At 40.0% G+C, this 26,099-nt stretch overlaps 1 protein-coding gene and 1 non-coding gene across 6 annotated transcripts in view; one reads left to right on the top strand and one right to left on the bottom strand.

The window, feature by feature from the left end:
- Positions 1–2,272: 2,272 nt before the first annotated feature.
- Positions 2,273–2,405, bottom strand: LOC111763683 (small nucleolar RNA SNORA31). The gene has a single exon (XR_002796510.1). It is a non-coding gene; the product is annotated as a small nucleolar RNA SNORA31 (small nucleolar RNA).
- A 2,729-nt stretch (positions 2,406–5,134) lies between these two features.
- The window catches only part of HSPA4 (heat shock protein family A (Hsp70) member 4), a 57,753-nt gene continuing 36,788 nt past the window's right edge, over positions 5,135–26,099 (top strand). For 2 of the 5 annotated variants that reach the window (XM_071210005.1, XM_071210008.1), the window contains exons 1-5: positions 5,683–6,021; positions 16,474–16,525; positions 18,225–18,282; positions 20,272–20,412; positions 22,407–22,529. In XM_071210005.1, the coding sequence (XP_071066106.1) occupies positions 22,416–22,529 (114 nt within the window). In that variant the 5' untranslated portion in view covers positions 5,683–6,021; positions 16,474–16,525; positions 18,225–18,282; positions 20,272–20,412; positions 22,407–22,415. Of the gene's footprint in view, positions 6,022–6,051; positions 6,235–16,473; positions 16,526–18,224; positions 18,283–20,271; positions 20,413–22,406; positions 22,530–26,099 lie in introns of those variants that run through there. The other 3 variants (XM_004456482.5, XM_004456481.4, XM_071210007.1) reach the window with 3 other exon arrangements.

A 26,099-nucleotide genomic window follows, 5' to 3' on the forward strand; every position in this document is an offset into this window, starting at 1 on the left:
CTTGTTGTTTGCACTTGCTGTGTCTGTTACTTGTTTATTTAGGAGGCACTGGGAGCCGAACGTGGGATCTCTAATGTGGAAGGGAGGTGCCTAACTGCTTGAGCTACCTCTGCTCCCTGCTTTGTTCTCTCATTCTATTTTTCCTCCCCACCTCTTGTTGTGTCAGCTTGTGCGCCAGCCTACTGTCTTCTTTAGGAGATAACGAGAACTTCTGCTTCCTGCTTTTTTTGTTTCTCTCATTATATTTTATCTTCTTGTACCTCTTGTTGTGTCAGCTTGCAGCACCTGCCCTTTATGCCAGCTTACTGTCTTCTTTAGGAGGCACCGATCTGAACCAGTGACCTCCCAAGTGGTAGGCAGGATCTCAGTCACCTGAACCACATCTACTTCCCAGGTGAGGTTTGCTTTTGTTCCCTTCCCTTCCCACTGCAGCCTTTCTTCTTGCCCTTATGATTATATCTTATGCTTATTCATCAACGTCCTTTCACATGAAAATGCCAAATTGTCACTGTGTTTCCCTTACTTTGAAAAATGATTTTACTTTTAGAGAAGAATCCCTAAGACATTTGAGAGAAACCCTGATGGAGGCATTTCAAGTATCTAACTTCTAAACTGCTGGAGAGCTTTTAGTGCCTATCTTCTTATTCCAGGGGTAAGATAGGCAGGCTAAAGATGGACGTGTTACTCCTTCCTGACTACTTATAATGTGTGCTAGTGGTATTGGAATAAACAAAGATATCTCAAGCTCTGCTTATTGGCTCAGGCTGGGGAACCCAGTGAGGATATTCAGCTGCAATCTTTAGGATCACTGCTCTTCCTTCAACCATAAAATTTTGCCTTTGGTGGAAATGTCAGAAAATAGACTAAACAGTATCTGTAAAGGGCCATTCACCCAGTTTTGAAGAAAAATATTTTGTTAACCACATTTTTATTCTCTGCTGAGTAGCTCTTTCTTTCAAAGCATTTCAAGAGCTACACAAATTTTTGATACTTTTTGCTTTACAATATATCTAGAATGTAAGCTCTTTGTGGATGATGCCAAGTCTTTGTTTAGGAAAATGGTTGGCCTCTGCCTTGTTTAGACAAGACTTCCTGCTGCTTCCAGTGAGCTCAACTGGTCTTACTTGTTTCAGCCTGCTGCTTCTGCCTTTTTCCCCAGGGAGTGGGATTCCTGTGCCATTCCCAGGAAAACATGTTGTTAGTTATCCTTTTCTGAGTTCGGGCTTGAACTGCTGGTATTCAAGTGTCAAGCTTTAATCATTTGTGATATATTTAGATTCCGAACTCACATTGCTTTTGAACATTAATTACACGTCAACAAGAAATACATGTTCCTCCTTCAGTTGTGAAGCAATGTATGGGCAGAATGCCACATGAACTTGAGGCTGTTCATAGTAACACTAATCCTCTACCAAATTACAATAGTCAAACCAGATTCCTCTTTAATTAGGAAACCTAAAAAGTGAGTTATTACCAAGGGCCCCAGGGCTCTTTAAAATCAGTCTTTAATATCTTATAGCAGGAAGCAAAGAACATTCTGTTCTGAGACAAAGGAACTGCACTTCAGCTTAAGGAAAACCAGCACAGGATATAGAGAGTCCTGATGAATTTGATAGTTAAAAGGAAAAATGGTAAAGAAGGTTTTTCAGTTCAAAAAACTAGGTGGCAGCTGCTACCAGAGCAGGATTGCTCTTGGGAGATCCTTTCACACTTGGGAACAGGACAAGCCAGATCAGAGCTGGGCTTAGCAGGTCAGTCATGTTTCTGCTGTCAGCAGACCAGATCAGCAAGCAAGACATTGGAGTGGAGTTGAAATGTCAGCTGCTTGAGGTGGAAGAAGGCCGAGTCTGGGGCTGGCTGAGGACAGGGTGGAAAGGGTGGATAAGGAGGCTGTGTGTCAGGTCAGGAAAAGTAGTGATCACGGGGGCCTAGATAAGGGGTTAATTTTCATGGACATACCAGCTTGTGTGGTCTGGAGAAATCTGTGCAAAGTTCATCTGGTGTTTTAGAATTATATAGAGGGAAAGGCCTGATGCTGCAGGCCATATGCATAAATGTAATCAGGCCAAATAAGGGCAAAAAATTGGCTTTGGGAAAGGATCTCAGAATTAGATGAAATTGTAGTGCTACTATGTAAGCAGACAGTTTGAATGGACAACAAATGGGATTTCAGCCCATTTGTTGTTTTGGAGTAAAAAGGTTATTTGCTGTTTTTAAGTTTATATTTGAATTGCAATGATTATAGTTTCCCCTTCCCCATGTTTTTAGAATTCCCTGTATTCCCTCATTCAATTTTGGCTGCTACAATGAGACAGACAGAAAATGTGAGAAACTTCTTTTTCATGCATCTGTAGTGGAAACCTTAGCAGCAGACATTAACTGCTTTAGGTCTGTCAGAGATGCATCAATTTGTTATTAAAAGTGAATTGTGAAAAAAAAAAGTGAACTGTGGGGAACAGATGTGGCTCAGGCAGTTGGGCACCAGCTTCCAACATGGGAGGTCCTGGGTTTGGTTCCTGGTGCCCTCCTAAAGAAGAGGAGCAAACAGATGAGGGAGCCATGGAGGTGGCGTGGGGGTGGAGGAATGAACTGTGATGGCAGGTTTTTTTTTTAATCAGAAGAGCATTACAGTTAGAAAAATGTTTGCTTGATAAAAGCAAGATACTAAATTGTGTTTCTACTGTTTTCTTATCTCAGTATTGCTTTTATTTGTATTTATAGTTGTATTATTGATATACAGAGTTATTAAAGTTTTCTACAGGACTCCTCAGGGCCTTTAAAATGGTAATATGAACTATTACTATCTCCTGGAATACTGTCCTATGGAACACAGTTTTGGAAATGTTGGCTTTATGTAATGTTAAAAAACACACAAATTCAATGCTCATACATAACAAAAAATACGGGAGCGGAAGGATGTATTCCAAAATGTCAGTAGTGAATGATTCGGTAAGTGGATTTGGCTCAACTGATGAAGTGTCTGCCTACCATATGGGAGGTCCAGGGTTCAAACCCAGGGCTTCCTGACCCATGTGGTGAGCTGGCCCATGCTCAGTGCTGATGCGTGCAAGGAGTGCCTTGCCACGCAGGGGTGTCCCCTGCATAGGGGAGCCCCACATGCAGGAGAGTGCCCTGCAAGAGAGCTGCCCCATGCGGAAAAAAAAAAAAAAAAAGCGCAGCCTGCCCAGGAGTGGCACCACACACACGGGGATCTGATGCAGCAAGATGACACAACACAGAGAGACACAGATTCCCTATGCCGCTGACAAGAATACAAGTGGACACAGAAGAACACACAGTGAGTGGACACAGAAAGCAGACAATGTGGGGAGGGGGAAGGGGAGAGAAATAAATAAAAAATAAATCTTTAAACAAAATAGTGATTCCAGCTGATTTTTAAATCTTTTTTGTGTTTCCTATATTTAATAAGCCTTTACAAAGAACATGAGTTGGAAGAAAGCAGTAGAGTCATAGCAGACCAGTGTTGGAGTTAGAGTTCAAAAAGCTGTATGACCTTGAAGAAGTAAGTTGCTTAAGCTCATTAGGTCTGTTTCCTCATCCATAAAATGATAAAATAGCACTTACTGAATGGGCCAGCCATAAGTAATAAATGTATTATGATATCCAAATCACTTAGCACAGTAATTGGCACATGAAGGAGCTAAAGAAGTGTGTAACTACCATTATAACTGAGATCTTAAGAGTTTTAGGATATAAAAAAGGGCTGCTAGTTTGAGCAAGGGCATGGGTTCACTTGCAGTGAGATCAGAGAGGCCAGAAAAGCATCATTACTTGGGCCTGTAGCATCCATGTGAAGCAAAGAATTATAGAAATTGCTCCAGAGTGTGGGAGAGGAGTCCACGGGACACTTGGCAGGGAGAATTATGAATTCCCAAATGACTGAGAACCTTTTGTCTCCTGGCGGGCAGCCTATGAACACTTTAAATTTAAAACAAAAAAACAACAAAAAACCAAAAACCTTCTAGATTGCTTAGAACTAAAATTTATCATTGTATTAAGAGAAAGTTCTAAAATACTTTGCTGAATGCAAAGAACTTGTGCTCCAACCAGGAGGCCTACAATGTTGAATATTCTGGCAAATGTATTGCTTCACAATTGTAATTCTTGGATATTTCATAATTCTGAAATAACTGTTTTTTTTTTTTTACTTCAATTATTTAAATATCCCAGAACAGCCTCTTGAGCTCTAAGTTTGATGATTCAGGCAACTATTTATAGCAGGATGAATACTGTCTGCAACTGATGTTAGTAATGTTTTACTTTGAAAAGTACAAATCATTTAAGAGTGGTAGGGCTGCTGGTATTTAAACAGAACACTGTGCTAAGGCAAACAAGGCATGTGAGGTAGGGAGTTGAGACGTAAAAAGTGAAGGATGTACTTGTTGCCAGTTGACCTAAAAGCTGGGGCAGGCCTCCCAAGAGGAGTAAAGCAGAGACAGCTACCCAGATATGGTGGTTTTTAGGTAGACTGGACACTTCAACCTACGGTAGCTTGGGTTTTGTTTGTTCAGTGCGTAGTAAGTCAGACAGAGGCAGACAGGACTTTTTGTCATAGTTAAGGTAACACTTGTCTTTGCTGTTACTGCCACAAGTGTGGGTAGGAGATAGAGGAGGAGGGACAAGGTCAACCTCTCAGCACCGCCCCCCCAGGCTTTTCCTTGTCGTCTCCTCTTCTACTGCTTTTAACCTTGAGGTAGCACCTAGTACTTGTCTTGGTTGCAAGACAGAAACAGGTTTTGCAGAACTGAAGCTCTTACAGTGAGTATTTAGAACAATAAATCACAACTGATTAGACTTGGAGATTCCGATCCCCTACTTCCGAGATTCCTTTAGACAGTTTATCAGAAATGCTTACACACGATTGCTTTCGGATTGCTGTTTTCCTCTTCCCTCTCACCTGGCACACTCCGCAACTTCCTGGACCCCCAGGGGCCCATGCAAGTGAGGGGCCCTGAAGCTTGAGTTGTTAGCTTCACGTAAACCTGCTACTAACTGGTTTTTTGAACGGTCCTCCGAAAGGCTTAAGTCCTGTGGGTCCCTCAGTTTGACTTAAAGACATGAGTGGATTAGAGAACGGTGCGACAAGGTTTTAAGAAAAAAAGTCAGTGGGATTGGGAGTGGATGTCTCCCCTCCGCTAGAAAGGGTGCTGTATTTGACTTTCACGGAGCCCGATTCAGGACGGCGTCCCAGTAAGCGGCCTTCTCCCTACGGGCCAGCCCACCCCGAGGGGAGCCCTGCGAGATTAAAACTGGAGGTCGTCTCCAATTTCTGGGGCCCAGCAGAAGAGCCGGTGCAAAAGATCACACCACTGGCAGTTTCTTAAATAAAAAGCAAAATGGCGGAAACTGGCGAACGGCGTTTCCCCAGCATTTTCCCTCAAGCCGGCTCTCGACTTCCGTCTTGATGGGAGACGCTCCAGAACTCTCAGCAGCGGTGGAAAGCCGCTGCGACAAGTTCTTTGCGCAGGCTCACTTGGGCGGCTCCGCCTCTCAACCTTCAAGTCTTTCGGTCCTTTCCCAGGTTCTCGCGCCATAGTTTTCTGACCTAGCTAGGGGAGGGACCTCAGGAGGAACAGCGTGTTAGCCAGAATCTCGCGATAACATTACTTTCCTTCGCAGTTCTCGCGCCGCAGCTTTGCTCTCGTCGCAACGAGATCTTTCGAGATCTTCTCCGCCCCCGCTACCGGCGCTCCTTCTGCAGCCGCTGAGCCGGAGCCGGGCTGAGCACTACTCTAGGCTGCGGCCCCTCTGCCAAGGACGTGGGCGCTCGCAGTACTCCATCACTCCCGATTCCCAGTTCCACGCGGTCCGCTTTCCGCGTCTCAGCCCCGCGGGGTCCGTGTCCTGTCTTGCCGGCCGGACCCGGGCCCGAGCCCGAGCAGTAGCCGGCGCCATGTCGGTGGTGGGCATAGACCTGGGGTTTCAGAGCTGCTACGTCGCTGTGGCCCGCGCTGGTGGCATTGAGACGATCGCAAATGAGTATAGTGACCGGTGCACGCCGTGAGTGTGGGTCGGGCCGGCCGCGTGCACGGGGCGGGGGGGTGGGGGTGGGGGCCAAGGCGGTGGCGCTCGCTCTGGTCTGCGACCCTCGTGGCTTGGGAACGCGGGTCGAGTTACCTTCGTCCCGACCCGGGGGCCCCTACCAGGTGCCGGGATGTGAGTCTGCGCTAGGAGGGAGGTCATTCACCGTGACCGGCGGGCTGACGGAAGGCGGTGAGCGGGGACTCCGACCAGCGAAGGGCATGGGTAGGAGCTGCAGGGAAGGCAGGCCGCGGGTGTAGGACAAATGGATATTTAAAAAAATCTAGGGGGCAGGGACCAGGCCCAGGGGGTACTGACGTCTCTTGAGACCAACATGGAATTCGGAGTCCCGCACATAGGAGGCCTTTAATAAAAGTTAGGTTAATTGAATGGGTTTTGGCCGCTGCCGGCCCGCGAGCTCGTGAAGCGGTCAGAGTCCCACGTGAGTGGGGGCGGGTCGGCTCCCGGAAGAGAGGGAGTCGGAGCACCTGAGGCTAGCTGCGGATGGACCAGAATCTCGAGAGTGGGGTGCACGAGGAAGTATCAGAAAGCAAAAATGCCCCTTTATCCCTTTGCATTAACTTTGGTTTTCCACATGGTTCCAAAATATTGAACAACGTTGGGTCATTCTTTGCTCATCAGACCCTTAAAAGCGTTCCACTTTCAAGGTAATACATACCAACCAGGGTGTTGCCCGAAATTGTTAATGAATGACTCAGGGCTCGCTTGACTTCTAGAACCTATAGTAAGTTATGCGACCAGTGTAGACATAGTTCTTAAAACCTATGACTCACAGGTTTTTCTTTGGTTAGAATAAGGTCTGCCCTTTGAATATACACTGATGCCTTTTAGTCCATTGTCTTACTGCTGAAAGTCTTTCAAGTTTCTTCTTAATTATCAGGTTCTCAGTGTGGCTTTGAAGGTTCCCTAGTCTAAAGCCCATTATTTTCACCCTGAACATTTTTTATATTTATTAGGAAGATCGGTAGCCAAACTAAACAGCTCTGAACGGGTTTGATCTTTGCTACCAGAATACTCAAAATATTTCCCCTTTCTCTTGTCAAATTTTTACCCCTCTTTTTAGACCTAACCCAGGTGCTTCCCCTGAAAATTAATCCCAGAACTACAATGCTGTAGTTGATGGCCCCTTTTTGATTTCGTGTATATATTTCATAAAACTAATAGTTTATGGAGATGTAATTCGCATACTATAGAGTTCATACACTTAAAGTATACACTGCACTTTTTTAGTATACTCACAAAATTGTGCAACCATTACCACAGTTAATTGTAGAATATTTTTATCACTCCTGAAAGAAAACTGGTACCTATTAATAGTCATTATGGTCTTCCTCACCGTGAGTTATAGCTTTTTTTTTTTAAAAAACAACAACAACAATTGGTGTTATGTTCTAGATTGTATTTCCAGGGAAAAGTATTGTACACTGAAGAAGTTTTTCAGGTACTTGTTGAAAAGTCCAAACTGGCATCCTAGAAAAGCTAGGAGTAAAGGAAATCTCTACTGGTTGCACATGAAAAGAGGTATATGTCATTTGAGAGGAGGGAAATGGGGAGAGGACTGTCATTTATTTGAAAGCCTCAATTTTCTGATATATGTTTGGTTTTCTAAGCTCTTAGTTTTGGGCTTAGAGTTCCTGAAAACAAATGATTGTAGTTAATTTGGGTAAGCTTGACACTATACTCTTTTGTTTTCTAATTGTAGTGTGCTCTTTGAGATTATCTTTACAAGCTCAAGAATAATGACACTATGTACTGTCAGGAGTAAATCAGTGGATTAATGATCCTATTTTTCTTTTAGACAGACAGCAGCTACAACCATAGTTTTAACATTAATTTTATTACTTGGAACTGAAAGAGTTGTGTCAGAAAAAGAATTTAATTTGCCCAGATGACTTTTAAATTTGCCTCAGAGTTGAAGCGATGGGTGACCAGAAACACCATATAATTGTGATAAAAAGGAAATACTGTTTAAATACTTCAATTTTACTTACACAATTTCCCTATATTTTCCTTTTTATTCCCTTGGAACTTACAGGAAGGCCATATGTTCAGGTAATTTTGGAACCGTTTTTCATTAGCTTAGATTCTGTGTTGGAGTCTTGGGTTAGGTAGAGAATGGAAGCAGAAAGATATTTGTAGTGGTTGTGGAAGAATGGATTTGGATCTTACAAAGAAGCACACAAACATTTTGTGATGTAGGTTTGTTTCAATGTGAGCATGGAAATAAGATGCATGTTGTAGAGGGTTGGCTCTGGTGGAAGTACCTTGTTACAAATTGGTGGGTGTGTAACAGGATATCAATTCAGTTTTTGAGGTGCAATGGATGTGGCCTGTGGAAATACCAAATGGTAAACAAACCTGTAAGTATAAACTGATAAGGGCCAGGATAGAAAAGTATGTAATAATAGAAGACCGTGGGAAGTGAACTTGGCCCAATGGATAGGGCATCTACCTACCACATGGGAGGTCCGCGGTTCAAACCCCGGGCCTCCTTGACCCATGTGGAGCTGGCCCATGCACGGTGCTGATGCGCGCAAGGAGGGACCTGCCATGCAGGGGTACCCTCGCATAGGGGAGTCCCACGTGCAAGGAGTGCGCCCCGGAAGGAGAGCTGCCCAGCGTGAAAGAAAGTGCAGCCTGCCCAGGAATGGCGCTGCACACACGGAGAGCTGACACAACAAGATGACGCAACAAAAAGAAACACAGGGGAAACGGACTTGGCCCAGTGGTTAGGGCGTCCGTCTACCACAGGGGAGGTCCGCTTTCAATCCCCGGGCCTTCTTGACCTGTGTGGAGCTGGCCCACGCGCAGCGTTGATGGAGTGCAAGGAGTGCCCTGCCAAGCAGGGATGTCCCCCGCGTAGGGGAGCCCCACGCACAAGGAGTGCGCCCCGTAAGAAGAGCCGCCCAGTGCAAAAGAAAGTGCAGCCTGCCCAGGAGTGGCACCGCACACAGGGAGAGTTGATGCAACAAGATGATGCAACATAAACACAGATTCCTGTGCCGCGGACAAAAACAAGAACATGCAGCAAATGAACATAGAGAACAGACAACTGGGGGGGAGGGGAGAGAAATAAATAAAAGTGAATCTTTAAAAAAAAACAAGAAAGAAAGAAAGATTCCTGGTGCAGCTGATAAGGACAGAAGCGGTCACAGAAGAACACACAGTGAATGGACACAGCAGACAACTGGGGGAAGGGGAGAGAAACAAAAATAATAATCTTAAAAAAAAAATAATAGAAAACTGTAACCGGGTGACCTAATTTAAATTGAATATTGAATGGAGACGGAAAGTACTCTTTAGGAAGTAGCATTTGAACTGAGACAAAGAGACCTGGAGAATGAGTAGGAGTTTACCATGGAGGTAGTGGGTTTGAGGAAGGAGCTCTTTCAGGCAGCAGGAACAGCAGAAGACCTGAGGCAATAAGAATTTGGCACAGGTGACAGACTTAGAGGATTATAGCTACTCTTGAGCCACTTTAAGAATGATGTGAGATGAATTAGGAGATGCAGGGTGGACTAAAAAGCCTTAGGTCACATTAAGGATTTTTACCTAGGTGCAGAGGAAAGTGATCCTAGTTAAAATTTTAAAAATAACTGGCTTTTATGTGGACAGTGGATTTATTTGAGAAGGGCAAGAGAAGAAGCAGGGGGAGTTTTGGGAAGCTAATGCAGTAGTCCATGTGGGAGTTGATACTGGTCTCCACTGGTATGGTAACATGGGAGATAAAAGTGGGTGACTGAAGTAATTTTGGAGTTCTAAACTGCGGTGTGAACAGTTTTTGACCATAGGCTTTGGAATAAGATGAAAAGGTTCTTTTTGTATTTAATTGGATTATAATAGGGTACAACCTTAAAGCTTCTCTGGGGTGGAAAGGTTATTGGACTACCAACATTACAAAAGTTAATTGGGCCATAATTTCCAACATGAATAATTTATAGCTAGAGGTGAGTTACTTAGGAATATAATTCTGTGGATGAGTTGTTTATCATTCTCATAAATTTAGTAATAAAACAAAGATAGGAATTTGAAGAACTGAATAGCAAAAGATATATGTATGTATAGTTTGTAGGTAACTGATTTCTGGCTAACTCATACCTTAGTTGTTCAAGAAAAGTATTTCTCTGTGAACTAAATGTCTTCACACATTATTTAGCACTAAGTAGAGAAGAAGGATAACTTGGATCTTTTGGAATCAAAGGAAAGTTGATTGTTAACTAAAGCTTCAGCTGCTTATACCACATTTTGCTTCCCTCCCATATGTTGAAGTGCAGAAGTTATGAAAAGTAGTTTCTTAGACTCACTTAAGAACTAAAATGCAGCCTCTTATTTAAAAAAATCAAAAGAAGTAATCTATAGGAACTTTATATCATTAGGTTACAAATTGTGTTTCCTAGCTATTAATCAAAAAATTTTTTTTCTTAATTAATTTAACAAAATTCTTGTTCGTGGCAATAGTAAAACCACCAGAGTGCTAATGTAAAATTGTTTCTTCTCCCTCTGATTAACTGCTGTTTGCTAAGTATCCTTCTTTACTTTTTCCCTTGACTTCTATCAGTATACACATGGCGTTTTTATGTGTTTAAACAAATAGGATCGTAATATATTTCGTCACCTTTTTTCATTTAATATATTTTAGACGTCTTTCAGAGTCAAATATGAATCCACTTCATTCTTAAATGTATAATATTCCATATAATGGCTCAGGTTATTTCTCATTTTTCACTCTAACAAACCATGCTTCAACAAGGAGCTCTATAAACTTATGTTTTCATGTTGATGCTTTTGTTTTTTCAGTATAGATTTGCAGAAGTGGAATTGCTAAGGTAAAAGGGTATACATGCGTAAAAGTTCAGTGCATATTGCCAGAATACTTTACAAAAATTTAAGGGATTGATTTACATGAGGATCATAAATGATTTCTCTACTATGTTGGTGGTTGTGAGGATTATGAGTTAAAAATATATAAATAATGCCTGGCATTTAATAAATACTACCTAAATATTTGCTGAAATAGTAATTTTTAAATTTTTATTAACATTCTTCATTAATGAGTTATATATATTAGACAGTAAAACAAGATTTATGGAAGTTTGCTTTTAGGTTCAACTTGTTTGAGTGTTTATTTTAATGTTCGGAGTTTATTGATTTTGGAATTTGCTGTGTTTTAGGAACTGCAAATTCTCAAAAGTATGAGTTGCTTGGTCTGTTTAATACCAACTCCTTTTGATATTTGAAGTTCAGGGCTAAGGCAATAAGTGAAAGATATTGTCATTAATGTCCTACCCATCCATGGTAGTCCTGCAGCTTTTGATAGCCTAAATACTATTGTGGGTTCCCTAAAGAGCTCATTTAAAAAATATATTAGGAAAGTGAATTAATAATGCAATAGCTGTTCTGATATCCTGAAAGTGGTTCTAAACACAAATATAAACATATAAAACGGTACCTTTTAAGGACTTAAGCTGATTGCACCTGTACATATCCTATCCGCATGCACATAAATACTTGGTCAGTAGTTTCTCTTACTCAGGAAAGGGAGAACAATATTATTCCCTGTTGAAAAAGGATATTATTTCTAGGACTTAGAGCAAAGAAGTCTTGACCTTGATTTGAATGAACTTCTGTAATGTCACCCTGTAATTTGGGTTGGGGGGGAAGTACTCTTCCATCAGTCAAGCAGCAAAGTGAACACTTAATTTAGCAACATGGACTTTGATTTTTCGGGAGTATAGGAAAAGTTGAAGATTGTGATTCTTGCTGTCTAGAGATGTAACCACTCTAATTGGAAATATGAATGACATAAAGCAGTAGTAATCAGAAAAAGTATAATTATGGGCAGAGTTATATAGTCAGACAAAATACTGAATTTGGGGGTGGGAGTACATCAGTGGGAATTGGAGTGATGAAGAAAGTCAGGAGTGGGACTTGAGAAATTAGGATTGGAATTCATGAGGAAAAGCATTGTGTTAGTCTGAGTGAAGGTAAAGAAGTAGGAATGAATTTAGCAAGGTTTGGTAAGCTGTACAAGATGAAGTGTGGGATTTGTAGTTTTACAGACCTGATTTTAAAGCCTGGGCTCTAATATTTATTAAATATTTCTGGGCACGTTAACTGAAATCCATTCTAAATCTGTAGAAGTGGATCAGTGGTAATTCTTTTCTTAGGGTTTTTGAGAGTGCCAAGTATAGGATGCCTAGCATAGTGCTTGGCATATGAAGGCTCTGGAATGAAAGTTGTGGGACAAGGAGCTTGACCAGATTGGATGAGAGAGACTTCCTAATAAGTAAGTAAAGCCTTTTTCCCCTCTTAGGACTTACTAGGTTCATTAGGATTGCTAATAGGGGTGGAAGGGAGACTTGTGGAATTACAGATTATCATTCTTTTCTTCTAATATTTTGAGTATGTGAGGAGTGGGTGTAGCACTCAGTTGTTGAGTGCCTGCTTTGCATGTATGAGGTCCTGGGTTCACCCAGTACATCCTTTAAAAAAAAAAAAAAGTGAATGTGAAGGTTCCCAGAGAAATGGATGATGCCAAAGCTCTAGGAAAAGTTATGCTGTCTATCTCTCTATCTACTTGGATTTTAGAGCAGGCTACTGAATATGGAAGTTTTATCAATGTGTATCTATTTTGTGAATTTTATTTTTTGTTTTAGATTTTATATGGATTAGTCTGAAATTTAGAATTCTGACCAGTCTATTTTGATTTTTTTCCTTCACTTTAACTATATTTCTACTGTTTGAGGGGGTAGAAGAAAGGGAGGCCATGCTGTGTTCTCATGTACACAGAAGATTACATCCTGACATGTATTTTGATGTAAAGTAAGAAATGCCCCATAGAGAACTCTGGGGGCGGCGGGGGTGGGGTGGGGTGTGGTGGGAAGAAGGGTTTGGATGATGAAGCCTTTAAGGCAGTGGCTGGGTATTTTGAGGACCAGCAGATAGATAACACGCTTCATGGCTCCAGCAGCTCCCAGGATGAGATGGAGAGCAAGACCGAAGTGACCCAGCAAGAGGAGTGGCCCAAGGGTGCTGAGGAACAGAGTGAGGAGAGCAAGGAGGAGAAGGCACCTGAGGAGGACAAGGAGGACGAAGAGGGGAAGGTCCCGACCCCCCAGGAGAAGAAGCAGAGGAATGACAGCAGTGATGAGGAGAGTGACACTGACAGGCTACCTTGGCCCTCTTCTTGAGAAAGAACGCCCCCCAGGAGGGAGCAGAAGGCGTCAAGAGCCACAGCACCTCCTCCATGCTGCAGGCAGCCACCAGTAAGCTTGAGCAGCATAGATGTTGGCAGCCAAGTGGCTGCAACTGGATCCTGAGCCCAGAGCCTGTCCAGGACAACAATGCCTGATGTCGATGCCCAGCAGCGGTGATGTGCAGGTGACTGAGGCTACCTCACCCGGAAGCACATGACGACCAAGGACCTCCTGAAGAAGTTCTGGACCAAAAAATGGGCCTGAGCAGCTAGCAGACGGTGAACATACACAGATCCTCAGGTTCCTCAACCCTGAGTGCAAGATGATCAACTAAAAGATGCACTTCTCCCTCAGGGAGTGAGGGCCAGTCCCCCCCCCCAGTAAATAGACTGTTTTCCTAAAACCACTCGGCTCTGTGTCCTACCCTTGAATCTGAGGATTCTGGCCTGATAAATTCTGCAAAAATATATATTATATATAAAAATCATAATGGGGATTACTTGATGACTTATTTGGTATTGATAGATGATATTTTGTCTCACGTTCTCCTTTAATATCTGAAAAAGGGATCTGAAACTGTGTTCAAAGTATGCAGTCTCAGATGTTAGGTTAATTGTATTACTTTATATTTTGAGACAGAAACTTAGAGGTAATCCAACTCTTAAGTGCTTATATATAGCAAATTGGCTGTATAATTTACCTCATTTATTTGTCTGATTGTTAAGGTATGTATTATATAATTTTTACACATTGTACACTTGTAACAAAGCTCTGTTTGATTCTGTTAATGGCCTTTTGGGATGTTAATATTAATGGGATGCTTTTGACTAATGCAGTTTTCATATTTAGTGTTTTACTTTTTCTAATTTGCAAAGTAAATTAACTTTCTACATGGTAACTACTATATTTAAATAGTCCTGGAAAAACTAAAGAGCTTTTTTGCTGCTTAATGGTAATGCTCTTGATTCTTTGATCCTAGAACATAGTTGATCTCTTAAAGTTTTACTTTCACCCAAGGTTGCCATTATGTTGAAAAGTACTTTAGCTGTGGGAAGAATTCTTGTATGTTTTTATTATGAGAAGTTTGACCATCTTCAAAGCCTGTTTCTCGTACATAATGTGGATTGATTCATTATTTTTTTTCTATCACAGTATTAGCAAATGAATTTATTGTAAATACAAAAAAATTGATTTATATACTTTCGTATGTCACCTGGCCTTTTGTGAAGTTATTGTTATTTCTTTCAGGGTTTTCTTCCTTAGTGTCTAGGGGGCTAAATGACAAAAGTTCACTAATATTACTGTGTGAAATATAATTGAGTAAATTTTTTTCAGACTTTAAAAAATTAAAATAAGAGCTTGGACTCGAGAAAAAAGAGGGTTATCAAATTTATTCTTTTACATCAACTCTATGATAGTAGATGCTAGTAGATAGTAGATGTTACTTCCCCCATTTTAGAGAACAGCAGATTGAATTTCGGAGAGGTTAAGGAATTTTTTACGATCACACAGCCAGAAAGAGGCAGAGAAGGGATTTGAAAGGACCCAGACACTCTGATTCTAGAGCGTGAGCTCTTTTTACTGAACATGTGATCACACATCAACCAAGTATATGGTAAAGTAGAAAAGCTTAGGGTTTCTTTTAGTGCAATAGAGGGCTCATTGTTATAGAGGTTTTTTTAGAATATAAGAATTATGTGGTAAAATTATATTGTTGATTTTGTAAGTGTGTGGCTAAGAAAAATGGACTTGCCCCATACTGGAGGAGTTAGCTTAGTGTGAGGTTTAATTGCTATATTAGGTAATGAGACTTGAATTCCTTTAGTGACATTTGATTGCTTTGTAAGAAGTTGGAAACTATTTGTGGTGTGTGTATGAATAGACCATAAAAAGGATGAATAATTTGAACTGAGCCATAATTTTATATGGCTCTTAAGGAATAAAAAACTTCTATTACTATTGAGAATGCAGACATACAGAATTTAAAAGTAAAAATGTTACAAGTAACTTTTAGGAGAATATTGTCTAGAGCAGCTTTGTCCATTAGAATATTCTATAGTGATGGAAATATTCTATATCTGTATTGTCCAGAACAACTATAAGCCATACTGTGCTGTTGAGCACTTGAAAAGTGACCAGTGTGACTGAGGAATTGAGTTTTAAATTTAAATTTAAATTTAAACTGTCATGTGGCTAGTGGCTGCCATATGGGACAGTGCAGGTCTAGCAAACTCAAGACATCAAGGTTTATTAAGTTTTACGTTGAGATCTGGTATATGTACACACAACTGAAAAAAACATTAAACCATTTAAACATTAATTGTATGCCTTTACATTTTGTATTATTCAGGGTTCTTTAGAGAAACCTACCCAACAGGTTGGCTATACATGCATAATATAGACCTACATATATATGCATATAAATGTACATGTGTACATGAAGGAATTGGCCCACGTGATCATGGGTGCTTGCAAGTCTGAACTCCTTGGTCACAAGCTGGCAGTTCTGTGGTAAAGCTGTTGAATCCTTAATCCCAATTTCCCATGGGTAATTGGCTGGAAATGGTGGCAAGGGCCAGTGCTGGAGTTGAGGAAGAAGTTCTTCTGACTTCTGAAATCATCAGTACTGGCTTTTAAGACTTCCAGCTGATTTGATGAAACCAATTTTGGCTTTTAAGATTTCCAACTGATGTGACGGTCTCCCCACATTGCTGAGGAGGACATCTTTTGTTGACTATGCAGTCAACTGATTATAGATGTAAATCCTGTCTACAGATAGCCTTAGAATAACAAGCAGACCAGTGCTTGACCACAGTGACACCATAACCTAGCCAAGTTGACTATGGAAATTACCCATCACACATGCATTGTATGCTGCTGTTTTCTTTTTAAATGGCTGTTCATGACCTCCCTACTCCTCTCACCCTTCCCGCTCCAGTAATTGGGATGTTGATCAGGATGGCAAAGACTTCCCACACCAAGTAGGTGATTTTCCTGGAGAAATGAGTAAGATTTAGAAGGACCAGTATATTCCAGGTGGCAGAAGTGGTGTGAGCAAAGACAGGAAGGATAGGGACACTATCCAACTTGTGATGGGTCACTGGGTGGGTGAATTAGAAGCAAGATAGCTTTGGCCTATTGAGGTAGAGTAGGGAATTACCCTTCACCTGGACATATAGGAGAGTTGCGAGCATTAACTTTTTTTTGTTCTTAGAGCCAGTAGTTCTGAGGAGATGAAGGTTTGGAAAAGGGCTCAGGAAACAAAGGTAGATCAATAATGTTGCCTCTTAATTACTTTGGGATTTCTGTCTTTGTGGGATACACCTTAGAAATTCAGATCTCTTGCTTTTTAGAAAGATGTAGGTTTGCCAGTTGTTAGGCCTAGGCTAGAAGGCCTTTTTGGAGTAGGGAGAGTGAGGGGAGTTGGTAAGATTATGTTGGGCAGTTTTCTCAAGGGTTATGTGGGCTGTGATAGGAGAGATGATTTTAAGTGGCACCCAAGAGATTTTGTTTTAATGATTGATGGTATATATGCAGAGAGGAGGAGCTTCATACCTGTGTTTATTGAGGGCCTAGTACCCTCAGTGCTATCTAGACTTTAAGAGTTTGGGGTTCTGAGGAAGTTCAGGGAGATCCCAGGCTATGCCATATTCTTCCCACCAGTTAATGCAGGGCATGGCTGCTTAAAACTGCCCTGGTAGGTTGGCTCACAGGGGTTCTTACTCCATTGGTTGTAAAGGGCCACCGAAGCACAAAGAGGCCCAGCATTTTGCCAGGTTGCACTGGGCTAGTGTGTTATTTAAGTAAAAAAAAAAAAATTGTGCTCTGTAGTTCATCTAATGTAGGTGGGTTTGGACCAAAGCATGGTGGCTTCAGAGCCCTTATTACTCATTCTGCTAAACTGGGAGAACTGGGAGTCTAGGGAGAATATAAAGACAAGACATAGTTGGATCAAAACTAGAGTGTATGGGGAAATAATCTGGGATCCTGACTGTTGCTTTCAGACTGCGTGACTCTAAATAAATTTACTTATACCTTTTCCTCACCTGTAAAACGGGGGTAAGATAGGGTCCTTCTGAGGGATGAATGAGAGAGTACCCATAAGCAATTTATGCAGTCCTTATTAAAAGGGGAAGGGAAGGCTCACTTTTTTCTTGGGGGCGAAATGGACTCTGGTAAGTTTGTCTTTTATTATTTTTCAGGGGATATGGGTAAACTGGTCTTATGTTAGGCTGAGAGAAAGCAGCTACTAGAAAGAGGTGACAAATGAGAGTAAAGGGAACATAGGGTTCGCGTCCAGAGGGATTAGAATGAAGAACATAGGGACCATGATAGCAAAAGTTTCAGCTCCAATATAATTGACTTTTTAAGTTTAAACAGTTTGTTTAAATAGTTACTACCTTTATACAGGTTTCAGTTTTGCCTCCTAAAACAAGGAGGCAGTGTATGAATTGGTAACTCGGAAGATTTTCAAAAGTGGGAATGATGAAGTTCATTGTCAGAAATACTGAATCCTTGGAAGCCAGTTCAGGAAAAATTACTTTTTACTTGTATGCAGCAGGATGAGAACTGTTTACAGGGTTTATAGGCTATATTCTTGGTGAAGTTATGCACTGTCTTAAAAAAAAGAAAATTTAATTGATATTATTATAAAGGTGCATTATTTGATATTGGGATTTTGATTGAGACTTGAGAATAACATGATGATGGAGACAGGTTAGTCCTCTTCGTAGCATACTAGAAAGATGGTCATTATGTCGGACTTGTGCTTGAACATCTCAATGACAGAATTCTCATTATGAGACAGCCTGTTCCATGAATGGTTTTGCTCATTTGGAAAGACCAAAATCATAGATTTAAGCACTATTAAATATATAGCTTTTTAGCTGAGACTCAGAAATCTTGACTGCTGTTTAGGATGTAATATTGCAATAAGGTTTGACACCTAAATGTTTTATCTTCTAGGGCTTGCATTTCTTTCGGTCCTAAGAATCGTTCTATCGGAGCAGCGGCTAAAAGCCAGGTAGAGTTTTTTTTTCTTTTTTTCCTAAAATGACTAATTCCTCTGGTTTGTCCTTCCATCCATTCAGCAACTATGAGTCCTTACTATGTGCCTGGCACTGTTTGGCTCTGTGTGTAAAATGCACAGAAACAGACCTCATTCCTGCTCTGATGTGCTTATTTTAACAAAATGATTCTTTTAAAAATAACATTGCCAATATAATCTGTTTAATGCATACTTAGAATGTATTTTGCCCAGATCTTGTCTAAGGAAGACTCGATTGTTACTTGGTATTTTAAATGTTCCTTACAGTGTTACTCTACATTTGATCTTTTTAAGTTTCTTGGGGAAGAAAGCATACTTCTAGGATCACATTAAAAGACTTGCTGTTAATTTATTTTCTAAACCAAGAACCTGTCTTATTATATTTGCTGGTTTCTTAGCAACCAGAGCATTAGAGTTCTGTTATCCTGAGTGTCTGAGAGCACTGTAAAGTTAAGGAGTTGGAGGTTTTATGGTTTAGTTTGGAACAACATATAGAGTGATTATTTATTTATTTATTTTTTTCCTAGACTGGGGCAGGGATTAAAAATTCTATTTTGGTACAGTTTATAAGCCTAAGAAAATGGTGCTTGACCAGTTGCTTTTCTTTTTTCTTTTTGGGTATTTTTTTCTCCTTTTTTGTTTGTTGGCCAATTGGTTTTTATTTGATAATGATTTTTTAAAAAAATCTCATTTTCAAAAGTTCAAGGTGTTTTAGAAGGCCAGTAGATAGTAAGTGTAGCATTATTTAGAAATTCTAAAATTCCAGTGACTTCTTCCAGTTTTTAAGTCTATTTTCATTATTGAACAGTTGTATTAAAAACTGGCTACTCAGTTGTAGGTTGATAGAGTTGTTCTGATACTGTGTTTCTACTTGGCTGCTTACTGAAGGCAGGGCCTGATTTTGGAGGCCTAATGCTGTTTTACAAAAGGACTTTGTATGCTTTTTGACATAGATGATAAAGAGGATCTCTGGTATCTCCTACTGGGGCTTGTTACTCCTACTTCTGCATTGGCAAGAGAGAGAGCCTGTAAATCTTAAGCACATGTGCTTGCTTTTAAATGTTTTAAATGTTTTGGTCAGCATTTTTGTTTCTAAATTATAGTTTAGTCCAGAGAAAATAGAAAATGCAGATGTAAATATAAAAGGAATCTGAAAGTCATCCATAATACCCTTATCCAAAAATCAGTTAATAACTTAAAGTACTCCAAGCATAGAAATGTTGTTGTTTTTCCCTAAGAAAGTGATAACATACTTTATAGATCCTTGTCTTCCCACCTCCTAAATAATCTTACCCAATATTTGGTATTTCATTGTTGGCAGATAGCATCCTTTATTTACCGGCTCTGTTATTGACCATCCAGGCCGTTTTGTCATCTATTATAAAAGATATTCTTCAATAATATTTTGCATTCGTCTTTGCATACTTAGGATCTTTTTTTCCTTGTAGGCAGATTTCTTCATCTAGAATTTCTGAATTGATACATATTGTCAAATTGTCTTCAGAAAGTTTGGTACTTCTTCCCCTCCCAAGGGAAAAAGAACCTAATACTTGCCTCAATTAACTGCTTAGTACATGTCCATACAACCTTTTTCCCTTACAGTTTTTTACTGCCAAGTGTGGGTAATTTTCAAGAGCTAAATATCACTTTATGTAAATGTTCATTAGAAGTTTAAGAGGAGAACACACTTTTATAAGTGTAATAGCTTTTCTTAGGGAAAAGTAGGAAAAGGGTTCTGGTCCTGGCCCTGCCATGGTATGACCAGATATTAGTCCCTCATACTTCATTTCACATGCTAGCAGGCATCTCCCAGAAAGGTTTCTTGTGTGAAGAAAACTGAAACTTTAAGAAGGAAACTTTTTTGAAGCTAAAATGATGCTAAATCAGTCTGAGGCTGTTGAAATTTTTAAGTAATTTAGTAGTTTTGGTCTTTTCGCTCCTTGACTTTGATATTCTTTCTCTTAGATAATTTCCAATGCAAAGAACACAGTCCAGGGATTTAAAAGATTCCATGGCCGAGCGTTCTCTGATCCTTTTGTGGAGGCAGAAAAATCTAGCCTTGCATATGATGTTGTGCAGTTGCCCACTGGATTAACAGGTATAAAGGTAAGGTTTATAAGATATTGTCTTAAAATAAAATGCAGAGTTTTATCAGTTCACTTATATTAGTGCCATTCTCCTAACACTTCAAATTGTAATGAAAATATTTACAGTCCTTAGGAGAAGATTTTGCTAGGAAAGGCCATTTGATATCTTTTGAATGATCTGGCTTTTGGTTGAAAGCCATAGGTGTCACTGTTAATACATTTGGAGGGTTGGGGAGTGATGGTTTAAGGTTAACATTGCCATTGTTTGTTGTCTTGTTCACTGGTGGAGTGGTCTTACATGAATTTAGGGAATACTTTTGGAAGAACAGGCAAATGAATCAACATGTTTAATTTACTAAAGAGATATATGGTCATATTCATGACACTGGAACTTAGGTTGGAATGAGATGTTCTTTTGAGATACTAAGCTTTGGTATCTCTGGGGCAGCCAAAGGAATCTTTGAAAAACATGCTGTGAACTGATCTCACAGAAAAGGTATTGTGAGAGGCTGGAGGGTGGGTAGGGTGAATTTATCTGTCCATCTTGCACTTAGAGATAGTATGAAGAATTCAGAAAGATGGATGAGCTTTCTAGGCAAGTGGGTTTAGAGAGGAGATTTGGGAGTTGAGACACCCCAATTGGAGAAATGAGTCATGGGAACAGTGTCAAAAGCCAACAGATGGTATGAACTGTGAGAACAAGATAAATTGAAGTAGTGTAGCTTAGAATTGAGTTTAAAACAGAAGAATTCTAGTAACTAAAGAATGATCAATTCACTGGTTTTACTTAGTGTATATCTGTGACAATAATTTCAGAACATCTTGAATGGCATATTAAGGGGTGAAGCTGGAATGCAGGGGAGGGAAAAGGGAGAAAGGAAGGTGAGGAAATGGGGAATATTTAAAATTAAGAAAGAAATATGATGGATATTGCCAGATTTAGTCATAGGCATTGCAAGCACAAGTGGAGAAAGAGACTGGGGAAGATTTGTGGAACAAGTGGGTCCAAGAGCAATGGTGGAAGAGTTGACTAATTTAAACAAAAGAACAGGGAAGAAATGGGTCGCTTAGAGTCTCATGGAGGGGGTATTTTTCCATCTCTTTTTTAAAAAAAAAAGTATTTCTCTCACCTTTCCCCTTCTGCTCCCTGTTGTCTGCTCTCTGTGTCCATTCGCTGTGTGTTCTTTTGTGTCCGCTCACATTCTTGTTAGCGGTACCAGGAATCTGTGTCTCTTTTGTTGCGTCATCTTGCTGCGTCAGCTCTCCCTGTGTGCGGTGCCACTCTTTGGCAAGCTGCGCTTATTTTGCTTGGGGCGGCTCTCCTTGTGGGGCACTCTCCTTGTGTATGGGGTTCTCCTGTGTGGGGGACACCCCTGTGCGGCATGGCACTCCTTGCGTGCATCAGAACTGCACGTGGGCCAGCTCACCACATGGGTCGGGGGCCCTGGGTTTGAACCCTGGACCTCCCATGTGGTAAGCGGACACTCTATCAGTTGAAACATAATCGCTTCCCTATTTTTCCATCTTTATCATGCAGTAAATTGAGGAAGCTATTAGATTCTAAACTAGGATAAATTGTGGCTGGATTGGGATGTGAGGAGAAGGTGGCAGTCTGCGGATTAGGAGCAGCAGCTTAAAGAAGGTTGGATTGGATTCTAATTGGTCAAATGGATAATAAATATAGTAAACAAAGTAATACATATGATGTCAAATGCCGAAGTAGTTTTCATCACTAGTCTCCTTCACGGAGAGGCAATATTGGTCATGGTGAGTTACACCATTTGCTTCTGCATAGGCATTTGTCTCAGGTTTTAATCTGGTCATAAACTTCTACCAACTACCATGTTTGGCAAGCATGTTAAAAAGTTAGAAGTGACCAAGTTATTTTTGTTTCCAATTTTCTTCATTTCTCCCTTGAGATAATGTTTCATTGATGATGCAAGGCATTGTTTATTTTAGGCTTTTGGACATGAAGAAATATAAGAAGTCTGGATCCTTTTTGTTTTCTTGCAGGTGAAATATATGGAGGAAGAGCGAAATTTTACCACTGAGCAAGTGACTGCCATGCTCTTGTCAAAACTGAAGGAGACAGCAGAAAATGTTCTTAAGAAGCCTGTCGTTGACTGTGTTGTTTCGGTGAGTTTGATTTCTACACATTGATGAATCTCATTTTATTTTCTGAATATTCTTTTTTGCCTCCTTTATTTTTTCTTTTAAAAAAATGTATTGAAGTTTATCATTCATATATGAACATAAATAAGCAATAAGTGTATAGTAAAAGTTGTGAACTTACGAAACAAACTTGCTTAACGTTATATAGGACTCCCATACATCACTCAGTCACCACCACCTTGCATTATTGAGAAATATTTGTTACAATTTATGAAAGATCTTCTGCCTCCTTTTTCTCAGGCCTCCTATTATTCTGCCTACTTGAGACCTTAACTGTTCTTCAAGGTCACCTTAAAGTGTACTTCTTCATGGATTCCTTCCGGCACCTAGCTTAGTATAAGTAGAATACCTCAATTATAAAAGTCTTTTTCTCTGTTTTTATTTGCTAACTGTATGTAGCATTAAAGACAAGGCAGCAGTAGACTTCACCTTGTCTTTTTCATATCCCTGTTTAGATGGAAGCCTGGTTACTTGTAGCTTTGTTCTTGTAGTGGCATTCTTAGGGACTGCTGAGGAATGGATGGCTATATTTGCTTACTCTGCATTTGTTATCTGCTACTTTGGCTCTGTGGTCTTTTTTTTTCAAGGAGGTACCTAAGACCTTGTATATGGGAAGCAGGTGCTCAACCACTTAAGCGATATCGCTCCCTTCCTTTTTGGTTTTAATGTTAGTGTGTTCCGTGGCAAAGCAAAGACTGTTGCGCAGCCTTTTCACCCAGATGTCTGGTAGATTCCTTGGTTCTTGCTTATATAGTAAAGCAGAGCTGACGTTTGTTAGGAAGAATTGGATTATGCCGTGCTCCTTTTCTTGGGATGCAGAGAGGAATAAAAGTGCTCCTTGCGTTTAGTGAGTTCTGATTTCATGACCTTGGCTTTCCGACGACTTATATAGTAGACACTTTTATTTCTTAGATGCTTCTTACCTTTCTCCAATTCTGTTGTTCTTCCAGATTTGTCCCCATTCTCACATCAAGCACTCTTTAACATTGATCCTGAATTACGCACAAAGTAGAAGAAAAGTTTATATAAAATGGCAGAATGCCTCAGTGGCTTTTCATTTTTTGGGGGGATCAAATTAAAAGATGACATGTTAATTCATTGTGTTGGGGGTTTCTCAAGACAACACCCAGTTTTGGTGATTTGCTCAGAGGACACACAGGACCAAGAGTTCATTTGTACTCACACCTAAGATTTTTACAGCAAAAGGATATAAAGCAATGTCAACAAAGGGAAAAGGTATATGGGACAAAGTCTGGAAGAAACCAGCCACAAGCTTCCAAGGGCCCCCTCCTAGAAGAGTCAGATAGGATGTACATAATTCTTTCAACAATGAGCTGTAACATGGGTGAAGTGTTTTCTACCAGGGATGCTCACCTGAGCCTGTATATTGTTCTGGAGATTATTTAGAGTCAGTCACATAGGTATCTTATTGCCTTGTATGTGTCAGAATTCCAGATTTTGAGAAGGAAAGCAGGTATTCAGCATGAACTACATTGTTTACACTAACATTTTAGGAACAGTGACCACTCTGATCATTAGAGGAAATTTTTCTATCAATGTTAGTAACTTTATAGGTCAAGTTCCTAGATGCCAATCAAGTTCTTAGATAACAGCCAAGGACCAATCTTGTATGCAGGCCTTTCTGAGGATAACAGTTCCTGGCCTGCTATATTAACCCTTTCCTGCAGTCATTATTTTTTTTTTAGCTTTGGGCACTGTAGTTCATCTCATTGCTATGTGGTAGGTTGGTTGCAAAAGTAATCACAGTTTTGTATTGTTGCAATTGTGGCATACATTCTTAAATAAATGTGGTTATGTTAATCTTTTAAAGTGTATTTCTTGCTTTTTTTTTTTTTTTGGCTAATCTATCACTTGCTGTTTATTTTATTTTTTCCATGTTGGCTTTTATTGTTTTAATCTGTTGCATTGGAGAACTGGCATCTCAGGTCAGTTCTTTTTGTTTTTCTATTTTTGCACTTTTTAAAAAAATTAAAGTTAATAGATTTCAAAGAACTTTAAATATATTTATTTTAGATTATGGAAATAATGTTAGACAAAAAGCAAATTTTGAGCAATTTTTAAATTTGAGTTCAAAATGGGTTGTAAAGCAGTGGAGACAACTGGAACTGCTAGTGAATGTACAGTGCAGCGGTGGTTCAAGAAGTTTTGCAAAGGAGACAAGAACCTTGAAGATGAGCATAGTGGCCGGCCATCAGAAGATGACAACAACCAATTGAGAGCAATCATTGAACTTAATCATCCTAAAACTACTTGAGAAGTTGCCGAAGAACTGAACGTTGACCGTTCTATGGTGGTTTGGCATTTGAAGCAAATTGGAAAGGTGAAAAAGCTTAGTAAGTGGGTATCTCATGAGCTGACCGAAAAGAAGAAGAATCGTTTTGAAGTGTCCTCTTATTGTATGTAACAACGAGCCATTTCTTGATTGGATTGTGACGTGCGACGAAAAGTGGATTTTATGCGACAACCAGTGATGGTCACCTCAGTGGTTGGACTGAGAAGAAGCTTCAAAGCACTTCCCAAAGGCAAACTTGCACTCTTCGGTGGTCTGCTGGTCTGATTCATTATAGCTTTCTGAATCCTGGTGAAACCAATACATCTGAGAAAATATGCTCAGCAAATCAGTGAGATAACACTGAAAATTGCAGTGTGTGTAGCCGGCATTGGTCAACAGAAAGGGCCCAATTCTCCACAACAATGCCCGATCACATGTCATACAACCAGTGCTTCAAAAGTTGAACGAATGGGGCTATGAAGTTTTGCCTCATCTGCCATGTTCACCTGACCTCTCGCCAACTGGCTACCCTTTCTTCAAGCATGTCGACAACTTTTTGCAGGGAAAAAATGCTTCCACAACCAGCAGAATGCAGAAAATGCTTTCCAAGAGTTTGTTGAATCCCAAAGCACTTATTTTTATGGTACAGGAATGAACAAATTTATTTCTCATTGGCAAAAATGTGTTGATTGTAATGGTTCCTATTTTGATTAATAAAGATGTGTTTGAGCCTAGTTAAAATGATTTAAATTTATGGTCTGAAATGGCAGTTCCTTTTACACCAACTTAATAATTTGGTCTTGGGTGTATTTTATATTATTTTTACATTGATTATTGAAATAAACTTATTTTTAAAAGGTAATAATCCCAGGATTCAAAAATCAAATGTATATCTTTGGTTCAATTTATTCCTAGATATTTTTTTATTTAGTTGCTATTGTAAATGGAATTTTTTCCTTGGTTTCCTCCTCAGATTGCTTATGTATTAGTGAATAGAAACACTAATGTTTGTGTGTTAATCTTGTACACACTTCAGCCACTGTGCTGAATTCATTTATTGGGTCTAGGAGCTTTGTTGTAGATTTTTCAGGACATCCTATATACAGGATTATATCATTTGCATATAGTGAAAGTTTTACTTCTTTCCAGTTTGAGTGCCTTTTATTTCTTGCCTAATTGCTCTGGCTAGAACTTCGAGTACAATGATGAATAACATTGGTGAGAGTGGGTATCTTTGCTTT

The sequence above is a fragment of the Dasypus novemcinctus genome, chromosome 2 (assembly GCF_030445035.2).
Source record: "Dasypus novemcinctus isolate mDasNov1 chromosome 2, mDasNov1.1.hap2, whole genome shotgun sequence".
Lineage (NCBI taxonomy): Eukaryota > Metazoa > Chordata > Mammalia > Cingulata > Dasypodidae > Dasypus > Dasypus novemcinctus.